Raw genomic sequence first — 14,036 nt, 5'->3', positions numbered from 1 at the left:
AACAAGATACTTAATTGATAAAGGGTTCAAGTAAAGAATGAGAAAGTATACATATTGGATTTACCAGATCATTCATCATTCATCCATGTTTTGTTGTTGTATGATTTGTTTTTGTTTTTTATAGAGGCCAAAAGTCATTGAATGTTGTTTGACTGTGTAACAGTCCTCAGCCCTCGCATTTTTTGGAATGTAATTACTTTTAATAAGCAATGGATGATGTGCATTTCAGCCGTGAACTGACCATCATTATACAATGTCAAATGAGTTTCAGCTAGCCTTGTAGACAAAAGCCCTCTTGAGGTGCTCATTTTCATTAAGCTGTCACCCACTGTGATAAAAAAAATATTTTATCGAGAATCTTGTCCAGCTTTATATTGATAAACTACCGCTGACATTGCAAATGTTACAGTTAACAAGCAGTCAGTGACATATTTTACAACTTCCTTTATGTCTATTAACAAATTCTATGGGCTGTACAGCGAGCAATTAGACAAAAAAATAAAATGACATTTTCAATTATGAGTCAAGCCTCAGTGGTGGTAGAACACTGTGCAGTGTGTCACTGTCTCAATACGTCCACTATAAAGTATTTAATTGACCTATGGCACCTATGGCATATTGCTGGACAGCACATAGTAGTGAGTCAGTGCCAATGTATCTTGGCAAGACTAGTTACTGTAAAACGTAATAATAATGTTCATAAATAATCATCAATAAAATATGAATAGATACTACTAATAAAAGTGCTGCTGATTGAGGTGACCACTGTTTATTTCACAGTGGTTTAAGTTGATCATGCTGAGACAGGGTGATGCTGAAAGGTTTTATTAAAAAGATAGGCAAGGAAGCAATGACACGACAATTCCACCTAGATATTCCAGATATAATGGATATAGGCTATATCCCCTTTAAGATTAAGTACTGAGAATAACGGTATATGTTTGTAAATATACAGTTTGTTTTGAAATGGGATTGTAAGGGAATCAAACCGTCTTTAATTATTATTATTATTTACATGTAAATGTTTTAATGTACCTAAATGGTTGGTGCTGTATTTTAAAGATAGCTTCCACAACACTACAGTGGCAATTCCATTGCAAAACCAGACAAAATAATACAATTTAAAAAATACAATTCAACTCTGTTGAATCAATGTATGATTATGTATGTGTCACGAATCCCGCCGAGGATGGTGCCTCTTCCTGTTCGGGCGGCGCTTGGCGGTCTTCGTCACCGGCCTACTAGCTGCCATCGATTCTTTTCTTTTTGTTTCTGTTAGTTTGGGCTGATTGGGTGCACCTGTTTTGAGTTTAGTTTGGTGGGTAGGCTATTTAAGGGCAGGTAGCCCGCTGGCTTTTGTGCGGGCTTGTTTATCTGTTATTTGGTGTTGGATAGTGATGTGGATTTTATTATTTTCTCGGGACAGTTTAGTCCGGTGTTTTTGGACTCGTCTTTTTCATGCGCCCGTGTGTTTAGGGCATGATCGTTTTCCGTGTCAATTGGAAAATAAATCCACTTTCTTGAAACCCTGCTCTCTGCGCTTGACTCCTCCACCCAGTACTCCTAGCAGCTCTGACAGAAGCCCGCACCCGATCCTATGGAGTCAGCAGAAGCAGCGACCACCCCTCTCCCAACTATGGAGGAGCGTGTCCATCATCATACAGCTGTCCTTCATCGTATCGGGTCAGCGATGGACCAGATGATGGAGAGGATGGAACGATGGGAGAGGAGTGGTCTCCCGACGCCCCCTTCAGCTCCCCTGCAGACGACACAACCCACTCCTACAGTGTCATCGGCTGGGACCAGCACATTGCGTCTCACCCCCCCGAGGGTGTACGATGGAGCAGCGGCTGGTTGCCAGGGATTTCTGCTCCAGCTTGAGCTTTACCTGGCTACCGTGCGTCCGACTCCCTCGGGTGAGGAGAGTGTAAGCCTCCTTGTCTCCTGTTTGTCGGGGAGGGCCCTGGACTGGGCCAACGCAGTCTGGAACAGCCCAGACTCGGCTCGGGACCATTACGCGGAGTTCACCCGCCGGTTTCGAGCGGTGTTCGACCACCCACCAGAGGGCCGAGCGGCGGGTGAGCGTCTGTTCCACCTCAGACAGGAGACGAAGAGCGCCCAGGATTTCGCTTTAGAGTTCCGGACCTTGGCTGCTGGTGCGGGGTGGAATGACAGGGCCTTAATAGACCATTACCGTTGCAGCCTCCGGGAGGACGTCCGCCGGGAGCTAGCTTGTCGGGACACCACACTCTCCCTCGATGAACTGATAGACATGTCGATCCGACTAGATAACCTGCTAGCTGCCCGCGGGCGTTCAGAGGGGGTCCTGTCCATTCCACCTCCCAGCCCTCCCGCTCCAACTCCGATGGAGTTGGGAGGAGCTGCATCTAGGGGGACCGGAGGAGGTGGCTCCTCTTGCACCTACTGTGGCCGGAGAGGACACACTTCGGACCGGTGCTGGAGGAGTCCATCTGGGAGTCGGGATGGCAGGCGGAATACTCCTCGGCCACCCCAGGTGAGTAGGCACAAGACTCACCCAGAGCTCCCTGTTGGTCACATGTTTTTGGTTATTTTTTTCCCTGCGTTTTTCCCCTCTCTTCAGCATAAGGCGCTAGTCGATTCAGGCGCAGCTGGGAGTTTTATGGATCGCGGACTCGCCCGTAAGTTGGGTATTCCGCTGGTGCAGATAGACCCACCTTTTCCCGTGCACTCCCTAGATAGCCGACCGTTAGGGTCAGGGCTGGTCAGGGAGGCCACGATTCCGCTGGACATGGTAACCCAGGGGGATCATCGGGAGCAGATCAGTTTTTACCTTATTGATTCACCTGGGTTTCCAGTGGTGTTGGGGGTTCCCTGGCTAGCCATTCACAATCCCCTCATTTCCTGGCGACAGGGAGCTCTTCAGGGGTGGTCAGATGAGTGTTCAGGTAGGTGTGTGGGAGTTTCCATCGGTGCCACGTCGGTGGAGAGTCCAGACCAGGTTTCCACTGTGCGCATTCCCCCAGAATATGGCGATTTGGCTATCGCTTTTAGTAAGAAAGAAGCGACCAAATTACCACCTCATCGACGGTGGGATTGCGTGATAAACCTCCAGGAGAACGCTGCACTTCCCAGGAGTCACGTGTACCCATTGTCACAGGAGGAGACGTTGGCTATGGAGACATATGTCACGGAAGCTCTGGGACAAGGTTTCATTCGGCCCTCCATGTCACCCGCCTCCTCGAGTTTCTTTTTTGTGAGAAAAAAGGAGGGAGGACTGCGTCCGTGCATTGATTATCGAGGTCTAAATTCAATCACAGTGGGATTTAGTTATCCACTACCTCTCATCGCTACGGCGATGGAATCATTCCACGGAGCGCGTTTTTTCACAAAACTGGACCTCAGGAGCGCGTATAATCTGGTGCGTATTCGGGGAGGAGACGAGTGGAAAACAGCGTTTAGTACCACATCAGGCCACTATGAGTACCTCGTCATGCCGTATGGGTTGAAGAATGCTCCAGCCGTCTTCCAATCCTTTGTAGATGAGATTCTCAGGGACTTGCACGGGCAGGGTGTGGTAGTATATATTGATGACATCTTGATCTATTCTGCCACACGCGCCGCGCATGTCTCCCTGGTACGCAGGGTGCTTAGGCGACTGCTGGAGCATGACCTGTACGTCAAGGCTGAGAAATGTGTGTTCTCCAAACCAGCCGTTTCCTTCCTGGGTTATCGCATTTCCACCTCGGGGGTGATGATGGAGTGTGACCGCGTTAACGCCGTGCGTAATTGGCCGACTCCGACCACGGTAAAGGAGGTGCAGCGGTTTTTAGGGTTTGCCAATTACTACCGGAGGTTTATCCGGGGTTTTGGCCAAGTGGCGGCGCCCATTACCTCACTGCTGAAGGGGGGGCCGGTGCGTCTACGGTGGTCGGCCGAGGCAGATGGAGCCTTCAACCAGTTGAAGGCAAGGTTTACTGAGGCTCCCGTGTTGGCGCATCCGGACCCTTCGTTAGCGTTCATAGTGGAGGTGGATGCGTCCGAGGCTGGTGTTGGAGCCGTGCTATCACAGCGCTCGGGCACGCCACCGAAGCTCCGTCCCTGTGCTTTCTTTTCTAAGAAGCTGGAGCCGGCGGAGCGGAACTATGATGTGGGGGACCGGGAGTTACTAGCTATGGTAAAAGCCCTGAAGGTGTGGAGACACTGGCTTGAGGGGGCTAAATACCCTTTTCTCATCTGGACTGACCACCGCAATCTGGAGTATATCCGAGAGGCGAAGAGACTGAATCCGCATCAAGCTAGGTGGGCCATGTTCTTTACTCGTTTTAGATTTACGATCTCTTACCGACCAGGTTCCCTAAACACTAAGGCCGACGCGCTGTCTCGTCTCTATGACACGGATGACCGGCCCATCGATCCGACTCCCATCCTTCCAGCCTCTTGTCTGGTGGCCCCGGTGGTATGGGAGGTGGACACGGACATCGAGCGGGCATTGAGGGTAGAACCTGTGCCGTCCCAGTGTCCGACTGGCCTTAGGTACGTACCGCTTGGTGTTCGTGATCGATTGATTCGGTGGGCTCATACACTACCTTCTTCGGGTCATCCGGGGATTGAGAGGACAGTGCGGGGTCTTAGGGGGAAATACTGGTGGCCCACCTTGGCTAAGGACGTGAGACTCTATGTCTCTTCCTGCTCGGTATGCGCACAGAGTAAGGCTTCTATTCACCTGCCGAGAGGGAAGTTACAACCCCTCCCGGTTCCACAACGGCCATGGTCTCATTTATCGGTAGATTTCCTGACTGATCTTCCCCCGTCTCAGGGGAACACTACCGTTCTGGTCGTTGTGGATCGGTTTTCTAAGTCCTGTCGTCTCGTTCCATTGCCTGGTCTCCCTACGGCCCTACAGACTGCGGAGGCTCTATTTACCCACGTCTTCCGGCACTACGGGGTGCCGGAGGACATCGTATCTGATCGAGGTCCCCAGTTCACGTCCCGGGTGTGGAGGGCGTTTATGGAGCGTCTGGGGGTCTCGGTCAGCCTTACCTCTGGGTATCACCCCGAAAGTAATGGGCAGGTGGAAAGAGTGAACCAGGAAGTGGGTAGGTTTCTGAGGTCGTATTGCCAGGACCGGCCAGGAGAATGGGCGAGGTACGTCCTGTGGGCAGAGTTGGCCCAGAACTCACTCCGCCACTCCTCAACTAACATGTCGCCATTTGAATGCGTATTGGGGTACCAGCCGGTCCTGGCTCCGTGGCATCAGAGCCAGACCGAAGCTCCTGCGGTGGAGGAGTGGGTACAGCGCTCTAGAGAGACCTGGCGGGCAGTCCAGGACTCTCTCAGGCAGGCCAGTGAACGGCAGAAGAGGAGCGCTGACCGCCACCGCAGTGAGGCCCCTGTGTTCGCACCAGGGGACAGGGTCTGGCTCTCGACCCGAAACCTGCCCCTCCGCCTGCCCTGCCGGAAGCTGGGGCCGCAGTGTGTGGGGCCATTTAAAGTCCTGAGGAGGATAAACGAGGTGTGTTATAGATTGCAACTCCCTTCTTACTATCGCATTAACCCCTCGTTTCATGTGTCTCTCCTCAGGCCGGTGGTAGCTGGTCCCCTTCAGGAAGGTGAGGTACCGGAGGTCCCTCCGCCCCCTCTGGATATCGAGGGGTCCCCGGCGTACACAGTACGAGCTATTCTGGACTCGAGACGCCGGGTGAGGGGCCTGCAGTACCTCGTTGACTGGGAGGGGTACGGTCCGGAGGAGAGGTGCTGGGTACCGGGGAGAGACATTTTAGATCCTTCCCTCTTGGTTGATTTCCACCGCCGCCACCCGGATTGTCCTGCGCCTCGCCCTCCGGGTCGTCCTCGAGGCCGGGGTCGGCGCGCTGCGGGAGCCGCGCGTCAGAGGGGGGGTACTGTCACGAATCCCGCCGAGGATGGTGCCTCTTCCTGTTCGGGCGGCGCTCTGCGGTCTTCGTCACCGGCCTACTAGCTGCCATCGATTCTTTTCTTTTTGTTTCTGTTAGTTTGGGCTGATTGGGTGCACCTGTTTTGAGTTTAGTTTGGTGGGTAGGCTATTTAAGGGCAGGTAGCCCGCTGGCTTTTGTGCGGGCTTGTTTATCTGTTATTTGGTGTTGGATAGTGATGTGGATTTTATTATTTTCTCGGGACAGTTTAGTCTGGTGTTTTTGGACTCGTCTTTTTCATGCGCCCGTGTGTTTAGGGCATGATCGTTTTCCCTGTCAATTGGAAAATAAATCCACTTTCTTGAAACCCTGCTCTCTGCGCTTGACTCCTCCACCCAGTACTCCTAGCAGCTCTGACAGTATGTCTCTGTAGCAATCGCCCTTTATGATATTGTCTCTAAGTATTCGACTTAAAGTCAACTCAAAACAGTTTGTGTGCAAAAGAAAATCAGACTATTGGCAAAATGCCTTTGCACTCTCTGTTTGGACTCCTCTACACTATGAAGTACGAAGTATCTATCTCGCAAGGAGAGTGTTGGCGGTGTTGACTTTACTGGAACAGCTGATGTCATCAAAGCCTGTTTTATCTGCAGAGGAGAATGTCCTTATGAGTCTCAGGGCAAGACAACAGAACAAGAGTGACCATAGATCATTTCTGGATAACCAGGGAATTCATTCAATTTTCCCAGAATTTTGCAACCCTAGTTAGTAGTAGCTGATTTCATTGATTAACCAAAATCAATATTAAATTAGAGTACTTTGGAGACAAGAAATTGTATGTTTTATCCCATGGCTCCCGTCAACCCAGGCATATCCATCTTCTACCAGGGAAAGAGCATACTCAAACTCGTCATTGTACTGTAGGTGATAGACGCTAGGGATCCACTTCTTTGATGGCATGCATTCTGTATGAAGAAAGCAAGAGCATGTCATTAACTTCATATAAGCCTTTATTATTATTTGTATTATTACTTAATTATCTTTATCATCCTTAAAAGCTCAACTAACTCACCAGTGCATTTTGTATCTATTCTGTATTATAAGTCTGCACAAATGATCTCTACTTCTTATGGACATCATGAGTTTTAGTGGTATTTTAAAGTGGGTATTATGAAGTGGATATTATGGCCTCGAGATGGGAAAACTGGGTCCATAAACTCAACAGAACCACAGTGACTCTCGACCCCACCTGTCTCAGCCTCCAGTATTTATGCTGCAAAAGTTTATGTCGGGGGGTTAGGATCAGTCTGTTATATCTGGAGTATTTCTCCTGTCTTATCCGGTGTCCTGTGTGAATTTAAGTATGCTCTCTCTCTCTCTCTCTCTCTCTCTCTCTCTCTCTCTCTCTCTCTCTCTCTCTCTCTCTCTCTCTCTCTCTCTCTCTCTCTCTCTCTCTCTCTCTCTCTCGGAGGAGGAGGAGGAGGAGGAGGAGGAGGAGGAGGAGGAGGAGGAGGACCTGAGCCCTAGGACCATGCCTCAGGACTACCTGGCCTGATGACACCTTGCTGTCCCTAGTCCACCTGGTTGTGCTGCTGCTCCAGTTCCAACTGTTCTGCCTGCGGCTATGGAACTCTGACCTGTTCACTGGAAGTGCTACCTTGTCCCGGACCTACTTTTTTCGACTCTCTCTCTCTACCGCACCTGCTGTCTCTAACTCTGAATGATCGGCTATGAAAAGCCAACTGACATTTACTCCTGCACCCTCTACAACCACTGTGATTATTATTATTTTACCCTCAATTTGAACATCTTGGCCATGTTCTGTTATAATCTCCACCCGGCACAGCCAGAAGAGGACTGGCCACCCCTCAGAGCCTGGTTCCTCTCTAGGATTCTTCCTAGGTTCCTGCCTTTACAGGGAGTTTTTCCTAGCCACCGTGCTTCTACGTCTGCATTGCTTGCTGTTTGGGGTTTTAGGCTGTGTTTCTGTACAGCACTTTGTGACATCGGCTGATGTAAAAAGGGCCTTATAAATACATTTGATTCAAATACAAATGTTTTGATTAACTAGTTAAAGATGAGTAAGCAGATTTGACCTCCTAATATGAACAATAAGCTTATATATACCACTACCAATATGTCCCATAGTAGAACCGAAACAATTTTGGTCCTTCTCACATGCATATTATGTTGAGATGATGACACCAATGCACAAGAAAGAATTTAAACTGGGATCTTTCATGATTTACAGTGTCAGCTCTTACATACCCCTATAAAACACAATACTCTCTCAAAATAAATGTATCATCTGATTTAGGATTCCTTACAGTTCAGTCATTACATCCTATATTTACTTGTTGCATAAACAAGACCATAGAAACATTATGATGATATGGAAAAGAGGGAGGAAGGAGAGGAGGAAAAAGAAGCGTTAGCTAAGCAAGCAACAGTAATAGCAGTGTATCACTATTGTAAGCCTGTTGCAATATATCTCCATCAACAGACTGCTGTCCAGTAGCATGCAAAAAAAGATTGTATTGAGTCAAGTGAAGTGTGTCTTTAGGGAAGAGCAGTGGCTTGATCATGTTTCCTGTACCAGTTCCCTTTGGGCAGAGAGACAGAGAGTGGGAGAGATGGAAACAGGGGGTGGGAGAGAGGAAAGGGGAGTGGTGGAATGGGATCATAGTGTGGTCTGGGGGCTGGTGGGCTGGGGGTCGGGGCACGGAGAAGGAGGAGGGACAGAAATAGATCCCTGATTGCCACGGAGGGCATGCCTGTGTCTCCTGTGTGTGTTAATGCTGTAAACTGCAGTGGGTCCTGACGGACAGACTGAGACAGACAGACAGACAGATGGCACCCCCACAGATAGACCTCATGGGAGTAAAATTGATCGTCTAAGACTCCTAGATGTTTTGACATTGATGTTGACTTCTTTACTGAACAGTACGGTCCACCAGACAACTTAAAAGGGTTTCTTACAATCCCAGAGAAGTTGAAGAATGTATCCCTGTTGTATAGGCAAGGTTCACTGCAACTTCCATTGAAAATGAACTGTATCACAAAATTAGTTGCTTCATAAGTTTGGCCCTTTCCCCTGCTGTATCTTTGCACAGCTCCTAGCTCCAGAGAATGGTAGTGTATGCATGCTAAGGGTCAGAAATCCCAATGATTAGGTCGGTAGAGTGCATTAGCATCTCACAACAGCTGTGCAGTGCTTTTAAAGTTTACATAATTTGAATTGCTGGGGCAACTATAATTGCCAAAGTCTATTTAGGCTCCAGAGACAAGTCAGTAGCTCATTATGTTTGATCTTAATTGCTAACACATTTCTTCAAGCTATGGTTTAGAGATGAAACTGACTCCAATGAACCAATAATAGTTCTAAATTAGTATTTTGTACTAAAATAAAAACATAAATTATACAATTTTTAGATACGGTGTAATATGATTGAACAGATTTACTAAATAAATATGACAAGTTCTGCTTTTTTAAATCTGTCCTTTGCAGAGTAAAGGTTGCAAAGTAGTTTTTTCTTTGAGAATAAGACATGACTGCAAACAACCAGTGCCAATGTAGTGTGCTTCAGCCCAGCCCACTACCTCCACCCTCCCTCCACTTTCCCTCCTTCCCTTCACCATCCCTCCACCCTCCCTCCACACTCCCTCCACCCTCCCTCCACCATCCCTCCACACTCCCTCCACCCTCCCTCCACACTCCCTCCACCCTCCCTCCACACTTCCTCCCTCCACACTCCCTCCACCCTCCCTCCACCATCCCTCCACCCTCCCTCCACCCTCCCTCCACCATCCCTCCACACTCCCTCCACCCTCCCTCCACACTCCCTCCACCCTCCCTCCACCATCCCTCCACACTCCCTCCACCCTCCCTCCACCAGCCCTCCACACTCCCTCCACCCCCCCTCCACCATCCCTCCACACTCCCATAGAAGGTAGAAGAGCCCAACATCAGTCCCTGGCTAGTCGGACGTTGATGCTACCACAGCACTTTCCCATACTCTTAAAGAAGTGAGTGATGACGATGTTTAACACACTGCTCCACACGGTCTGAACCCTGTGCATGTTGATCAGGAAGAGCTGCATACAGGGCATGATCAGCCTGGGGACGGACAGGCAGACAGACAGACTGAGCATTAACAGGCCAGTGCAATATCTCTTAAAGCAAGTTTATACTATACATAATGCATTGAAACAACAGGCACATCATTCAACTCCATCAAGCACCAACTGAAGACATTGGATGGACCACATCAGAGGAGGTCAAAGGTGAGAGGACCCACCAGATGTGTAGGCAGCTGAGGACAGCGAAGAGGATCCCTGCTACCAGAGAGACGGGCACGGCCAGGAGGAGGGAGATGAGCCGGTAGCACCAGAGACGGGACACTTCAAACAGGGCGTAGCTCCACAGCCACACCTTATCGAAGCTCCGCACCGAGGGGGGCTCAGCTATCACGTCCTCAAACGTCACCTCAGGAGACACAGAGTACAGACAGGGCATGGCCTAGTGGGAGCTCTCTTTAGCATGGGACTTTAGTGAAGTTCTATGTATAGGGATGGTCAGAATAAGGAGGTTGGGAGGTTCTCAAATACTTTATATTTTTTATTTATTTAATGTGATGCAGAGAAGCCACAGACATGAACTGAATCACACTCACTGCAATAACCACATTACAATGGGACTGAATCATTACTTATAACATGGTCACGGTGCGAGATGAAAAACAAGATATAGTTCAAACTGTGTCCACATGAGGTCAGCATCGCTCAGCACACCAGTTTTCAACATCAGATTCCACTTTGTTGGATGCCAGATCTCCCTCTCTATTGCCTTCAGATGTATGTCCAGTCTACCATTAAAGCTATGGGGTTTGAGATACATGAGTGCTCATCTCAATAAAATCCTAGCCAGTTAATCCATACCACTGAACATTGTATGCATTGTATAGACATTACCTAACAAGTTTACCATTAACGGCTCATGGTGTACAGAGAACTCTATGTAGGTGACCCAAATCCTTCCCTATCTCAACCATAACATTTCCAGAGTATCTCAGAACATCAATACTTGATTATATCCATACTGTCTCTCTTATTTCATCCCTGTGTTTAAACCTCCCCTTCCCCTATCTGGAAGTCAACAGACAGGGGATGTGTGGTATGTGGAATATTTGCAAGCACACGCAGTGCTTTTATCTCCCACGGAGTGCTCTCTGTCTGTATAAACCTTCACTTTAACTGGCTGTTTACCGGGCTGTGCAGCCGTGTGTGTCAGTTCCCTTTAGACACTTGTTGACTCCCCTTGGGTCCCTGTCCTTCACCAGAGGCCTGGTGTAACTGTGGATAGAGATGGAGAGTGAGACAGAGTCATCCTCCTGGGCTGGTTCCTTTGCCTCCACTACTTCCTCCAGTAGTCCCTCTGCTGTGTGTCTGTCTGGAGGGATCCCCAGGGGTGGGACCCACAGAGGAGTCTCCTGCTCCATGTCTTCCAGGTCTAGCCTGGTCTTGGCTGGTGTACGCCCCGTGGCCATGGTGTGTGTGTCTCAGTGGCGTGCACCTTCACTGGGCTGGGACAGAGGATGAAGGGGGGCGGGGTCGCTCTGGAGGTTGACCACCATAGACCAATCCTACTCCTCTCGCCCTAGCAGCCCAGTCGCTGACACCCCAGTGGGACATAGTGGACTGGTGACTGCATCTGTGCATACTCCCTCAATGTGGAATTCCCAAATTGGCTTTCACAGGCCCATAACGTATGACATTCTACAACTGACAGGCCAAATGAAGGAGATCATTTTGACCTGTGTGAGAACTTTCCTAAAGGAGGAGCTGTCCTCCACATTGTAATTGACAGAGTAAAATTAGCGAATTATATACAAAAAATATCTGAGGCACACGTGTTGATTTGAGTCCATTGATAACACTGTGCTAATTATAATGATGTTGGTAATGCTGCTGTACCAGTACAGCATCCGTCCCTCTCCTCGCCCCTACCTGGGCTTGAACCAGGGACCCTCTGCACACATAGACAACTGACACCCACGAAGCATCGTTACCCATCGCGCCACAAAAGCCACGGCCCCTGCAGAGCAAGGGGAACAACTACTTCAAGGTCTCAGAGCAAGTGACGTCACCGATTGAAACGCTATTAGCTAGCCATTTCACATCGGTTACACTGCTTCGTCCTGTAAAACATATTTTGCCGGATTTCAAGACACAAAATACATAGTGAGACAATGATATACACTATATATATATACAAAAGTATGTATATATAATTAGTGGATTGGACTATTTCAGCCACACCCATTGCTGACAAGTATATAAAATCGAGCACACAGCCATGCAATATCCATAGACAAACATGGGCAGTAAAATGGCCTTACTGAAGAGCTCAGTGACTTTCAACGTGGCACCATCATAGGATGCCACCTTTCCAACAAGTCAGTTTGTCAAATTTCTGCACCGCTAGAGCTGCCCCAGGTCAACTGTAAGTACTGTTATTGTGAAGTGGAAACGTCTAGGAACAACAACGGCTCAGCCACAAAGTGGTAGGCCACACAAGCTCACAGTACGGGACCGCCAAGTGCTGAAGCGCGTAAAAATCGTCTGTACTCGGTGGCAACACTCATTTCCGAGTTCCATACTACCTCTGGAAGCAACGCCAGCACAAAAACTGTTCGTCGGAAGCTTCATAAAATGGGTTGTCATGGCCGAGCAGCTGCACACAAGCCTAAGATCACCATGCACAATGCCAAGTGACAGCTGGAGTGGTGTAAAGCTCGCCGCCATTGGACTCTGGAGCAGTGGAAACGCATTCTCTGGAGTGATTAATTTTGCTTCACCATCTGGCAGTCTGAAGGAAGAATCTGGGATTGGCGGATGCCAGGAGAACGCTACCTGCCCCAATGCATAGTGCCAACTGTAAAGGTTGGTGGAGGAGAAATAATGGTCTGGGGCTGTTTTTCATGTTTCGGGCTTGGGAAATCTTAACTCTACAGCATACAATGACATTCTAGACGATTATGTGCTTCAAACTTGGTGGCAACAGTTTGGGGAAGGCCCTTTCCTGTTTCAGCATGACAATGCCCCCGTGCACAAAGTGAGGTCCATACAAAAATGGTTTGTCGAGTTCGGTGTGGAAGAACTTGACTGGCCTGCACAGAGCCCTGACCACAGCCCCATCGAACACCTTTGGGATGAATTGGAACCTAGACTGCGAGCCAAGTCTAATCGCCCAACATCAGTGCCCGGCCTCACTAATGCTCTTGTGGCTGAATTGAAGCAAGTCCCTGCAGCAATGTTCCAACATTTAATGTAAAACCTTCCCAGAAGAGTGGAGAATGTTATAGCAGCAAACGGGGGACCAACTTTATATTAATGCCTATGATTTTGGAATGAGATGTTCATTGAGCAGGTGTCCACATACTGTTGGTCATCTAGTGTATCGCAGGGCATATACAAGGGTCAGACATTGAATTGGTTCAATAGGTTGAATAGATCCACACCCAGCATGATTCACATGGATGTGATGTGATTTTGTTGTCATGCTGGGGGTGTCATCCACATCGCCTGGTTGAACAGCACAGGAGACAGAGCTGACGCAGTATGCCCTTCAGTCTGCAGACATGGAGAGCCAGCAAGCAGCCTGTTCAAAGCCTTGTAATAGAGCCATTGAAAGTGAGATAGAATGTATGGCTGTATAGCGCTCTCTGCTGGCCAAGACTTTGTACTCTGCATTTGTCTATTTAGAAGCCTATGAAACATAATTGCCAAACATGCATGCTGACAGGGTGAATTAGTTTCTGCACACATCTTTGTCTGCTGTACTGTACCACTACCCATTGCGTACTGAATTGTACTGAATGGAGTGTCTCCCCCAGGTATTGATGAGGGGATTGGTTTTACAGCAGCTGTTCTGGAGTAGGGTATTGAGACTGGATGTGATGATTGATGTGTGGTGAAATCATGGTGATGGAGTGCACCAGGCATCTTGGTGGGTGAGCCGCACAGACAGAGACAGAGATGTGCCTGCTCTTTATCACACAACAGAAATGATGTAGCCTAACTCAAGCCACTGTGGCTTTGTTAATCCGTCATATTCATGTATTCAAGTATTCATACACCTTGACTTATTCCACATATATTCTA

General features: G+C 48.6%; 1 protein-coding gene across 1 annotated transcript; it reads right to left on the bottom strand.

Annotated features, from left to right (window-relative positions):
* Positions 1-9,839: 9,839 nt before the first annotated feature.
* On the bottom strand, positions 9,840-11,419 carry LOC120064749 (caveolin-2-like). Its single transcript, XM_039015364.1, has 3 exons — positions 11,170-11,419; positions 10,172-10,361; positions 9,840-9,990 (listed from the first exon to the last, which is right to left on the bottom strand). The coding sequence occupies exons 1-3, from the start codon at positions 11,417-11,419 to the stop codon at positions 9,840-9,842; spliced, it is 591 nt and encodes a 196-aa protein (XP_038871292.1).
* Positions 11,420-14,036: the final 2,617 nt, after the last annotated feature.

The sequence above is a fragment of the Salvelinus namaycush genome, chromosome 20, assembly GCF_016432855.1.
Source record: "Salvelinus namaycush isolate Seneca chromosome 20, SaNama_1.0, whole genome shotgun sequence".
NCBI classification, from domain to species: Eukaryota; Metazoa; Chordata; class Actinopteri; order Salmoniformes; family Salmonidae; genus Salvelinus; species Salvelinus namaycush.
This window is presented reverse-complemented; position numbering and strand designations above follow the sequence as displayed.

What these genes read in the sequence shown, in the direction of transcription:
- LOC120064749 (XM_039015364.1), bottom strand. Translation starts at nt 11,419, where the DNA reads ATGGCCACGGGGCGTACACCAGCCAAGACCAGGCTAGACCTGGAAGAC. An exon ending in GGGAGTCAACAAGTGTCTAA is followed by an intron (nt 10,362 to 11,169) that starts AGGGAACTGACA and finishes CTGTGTCTCCTG; the next exon opens with AGGTGACGTTTGAGGACGTG. An exon ending in CTCAGCTGCCTACACATCTG is followed by an intron (nt 9,991 to 10,171) that starts GTGGGTCCTCTC and finishes GTCCGTCCCCAG; the next exon opens with GCTGATCATGCCCTGTATGC.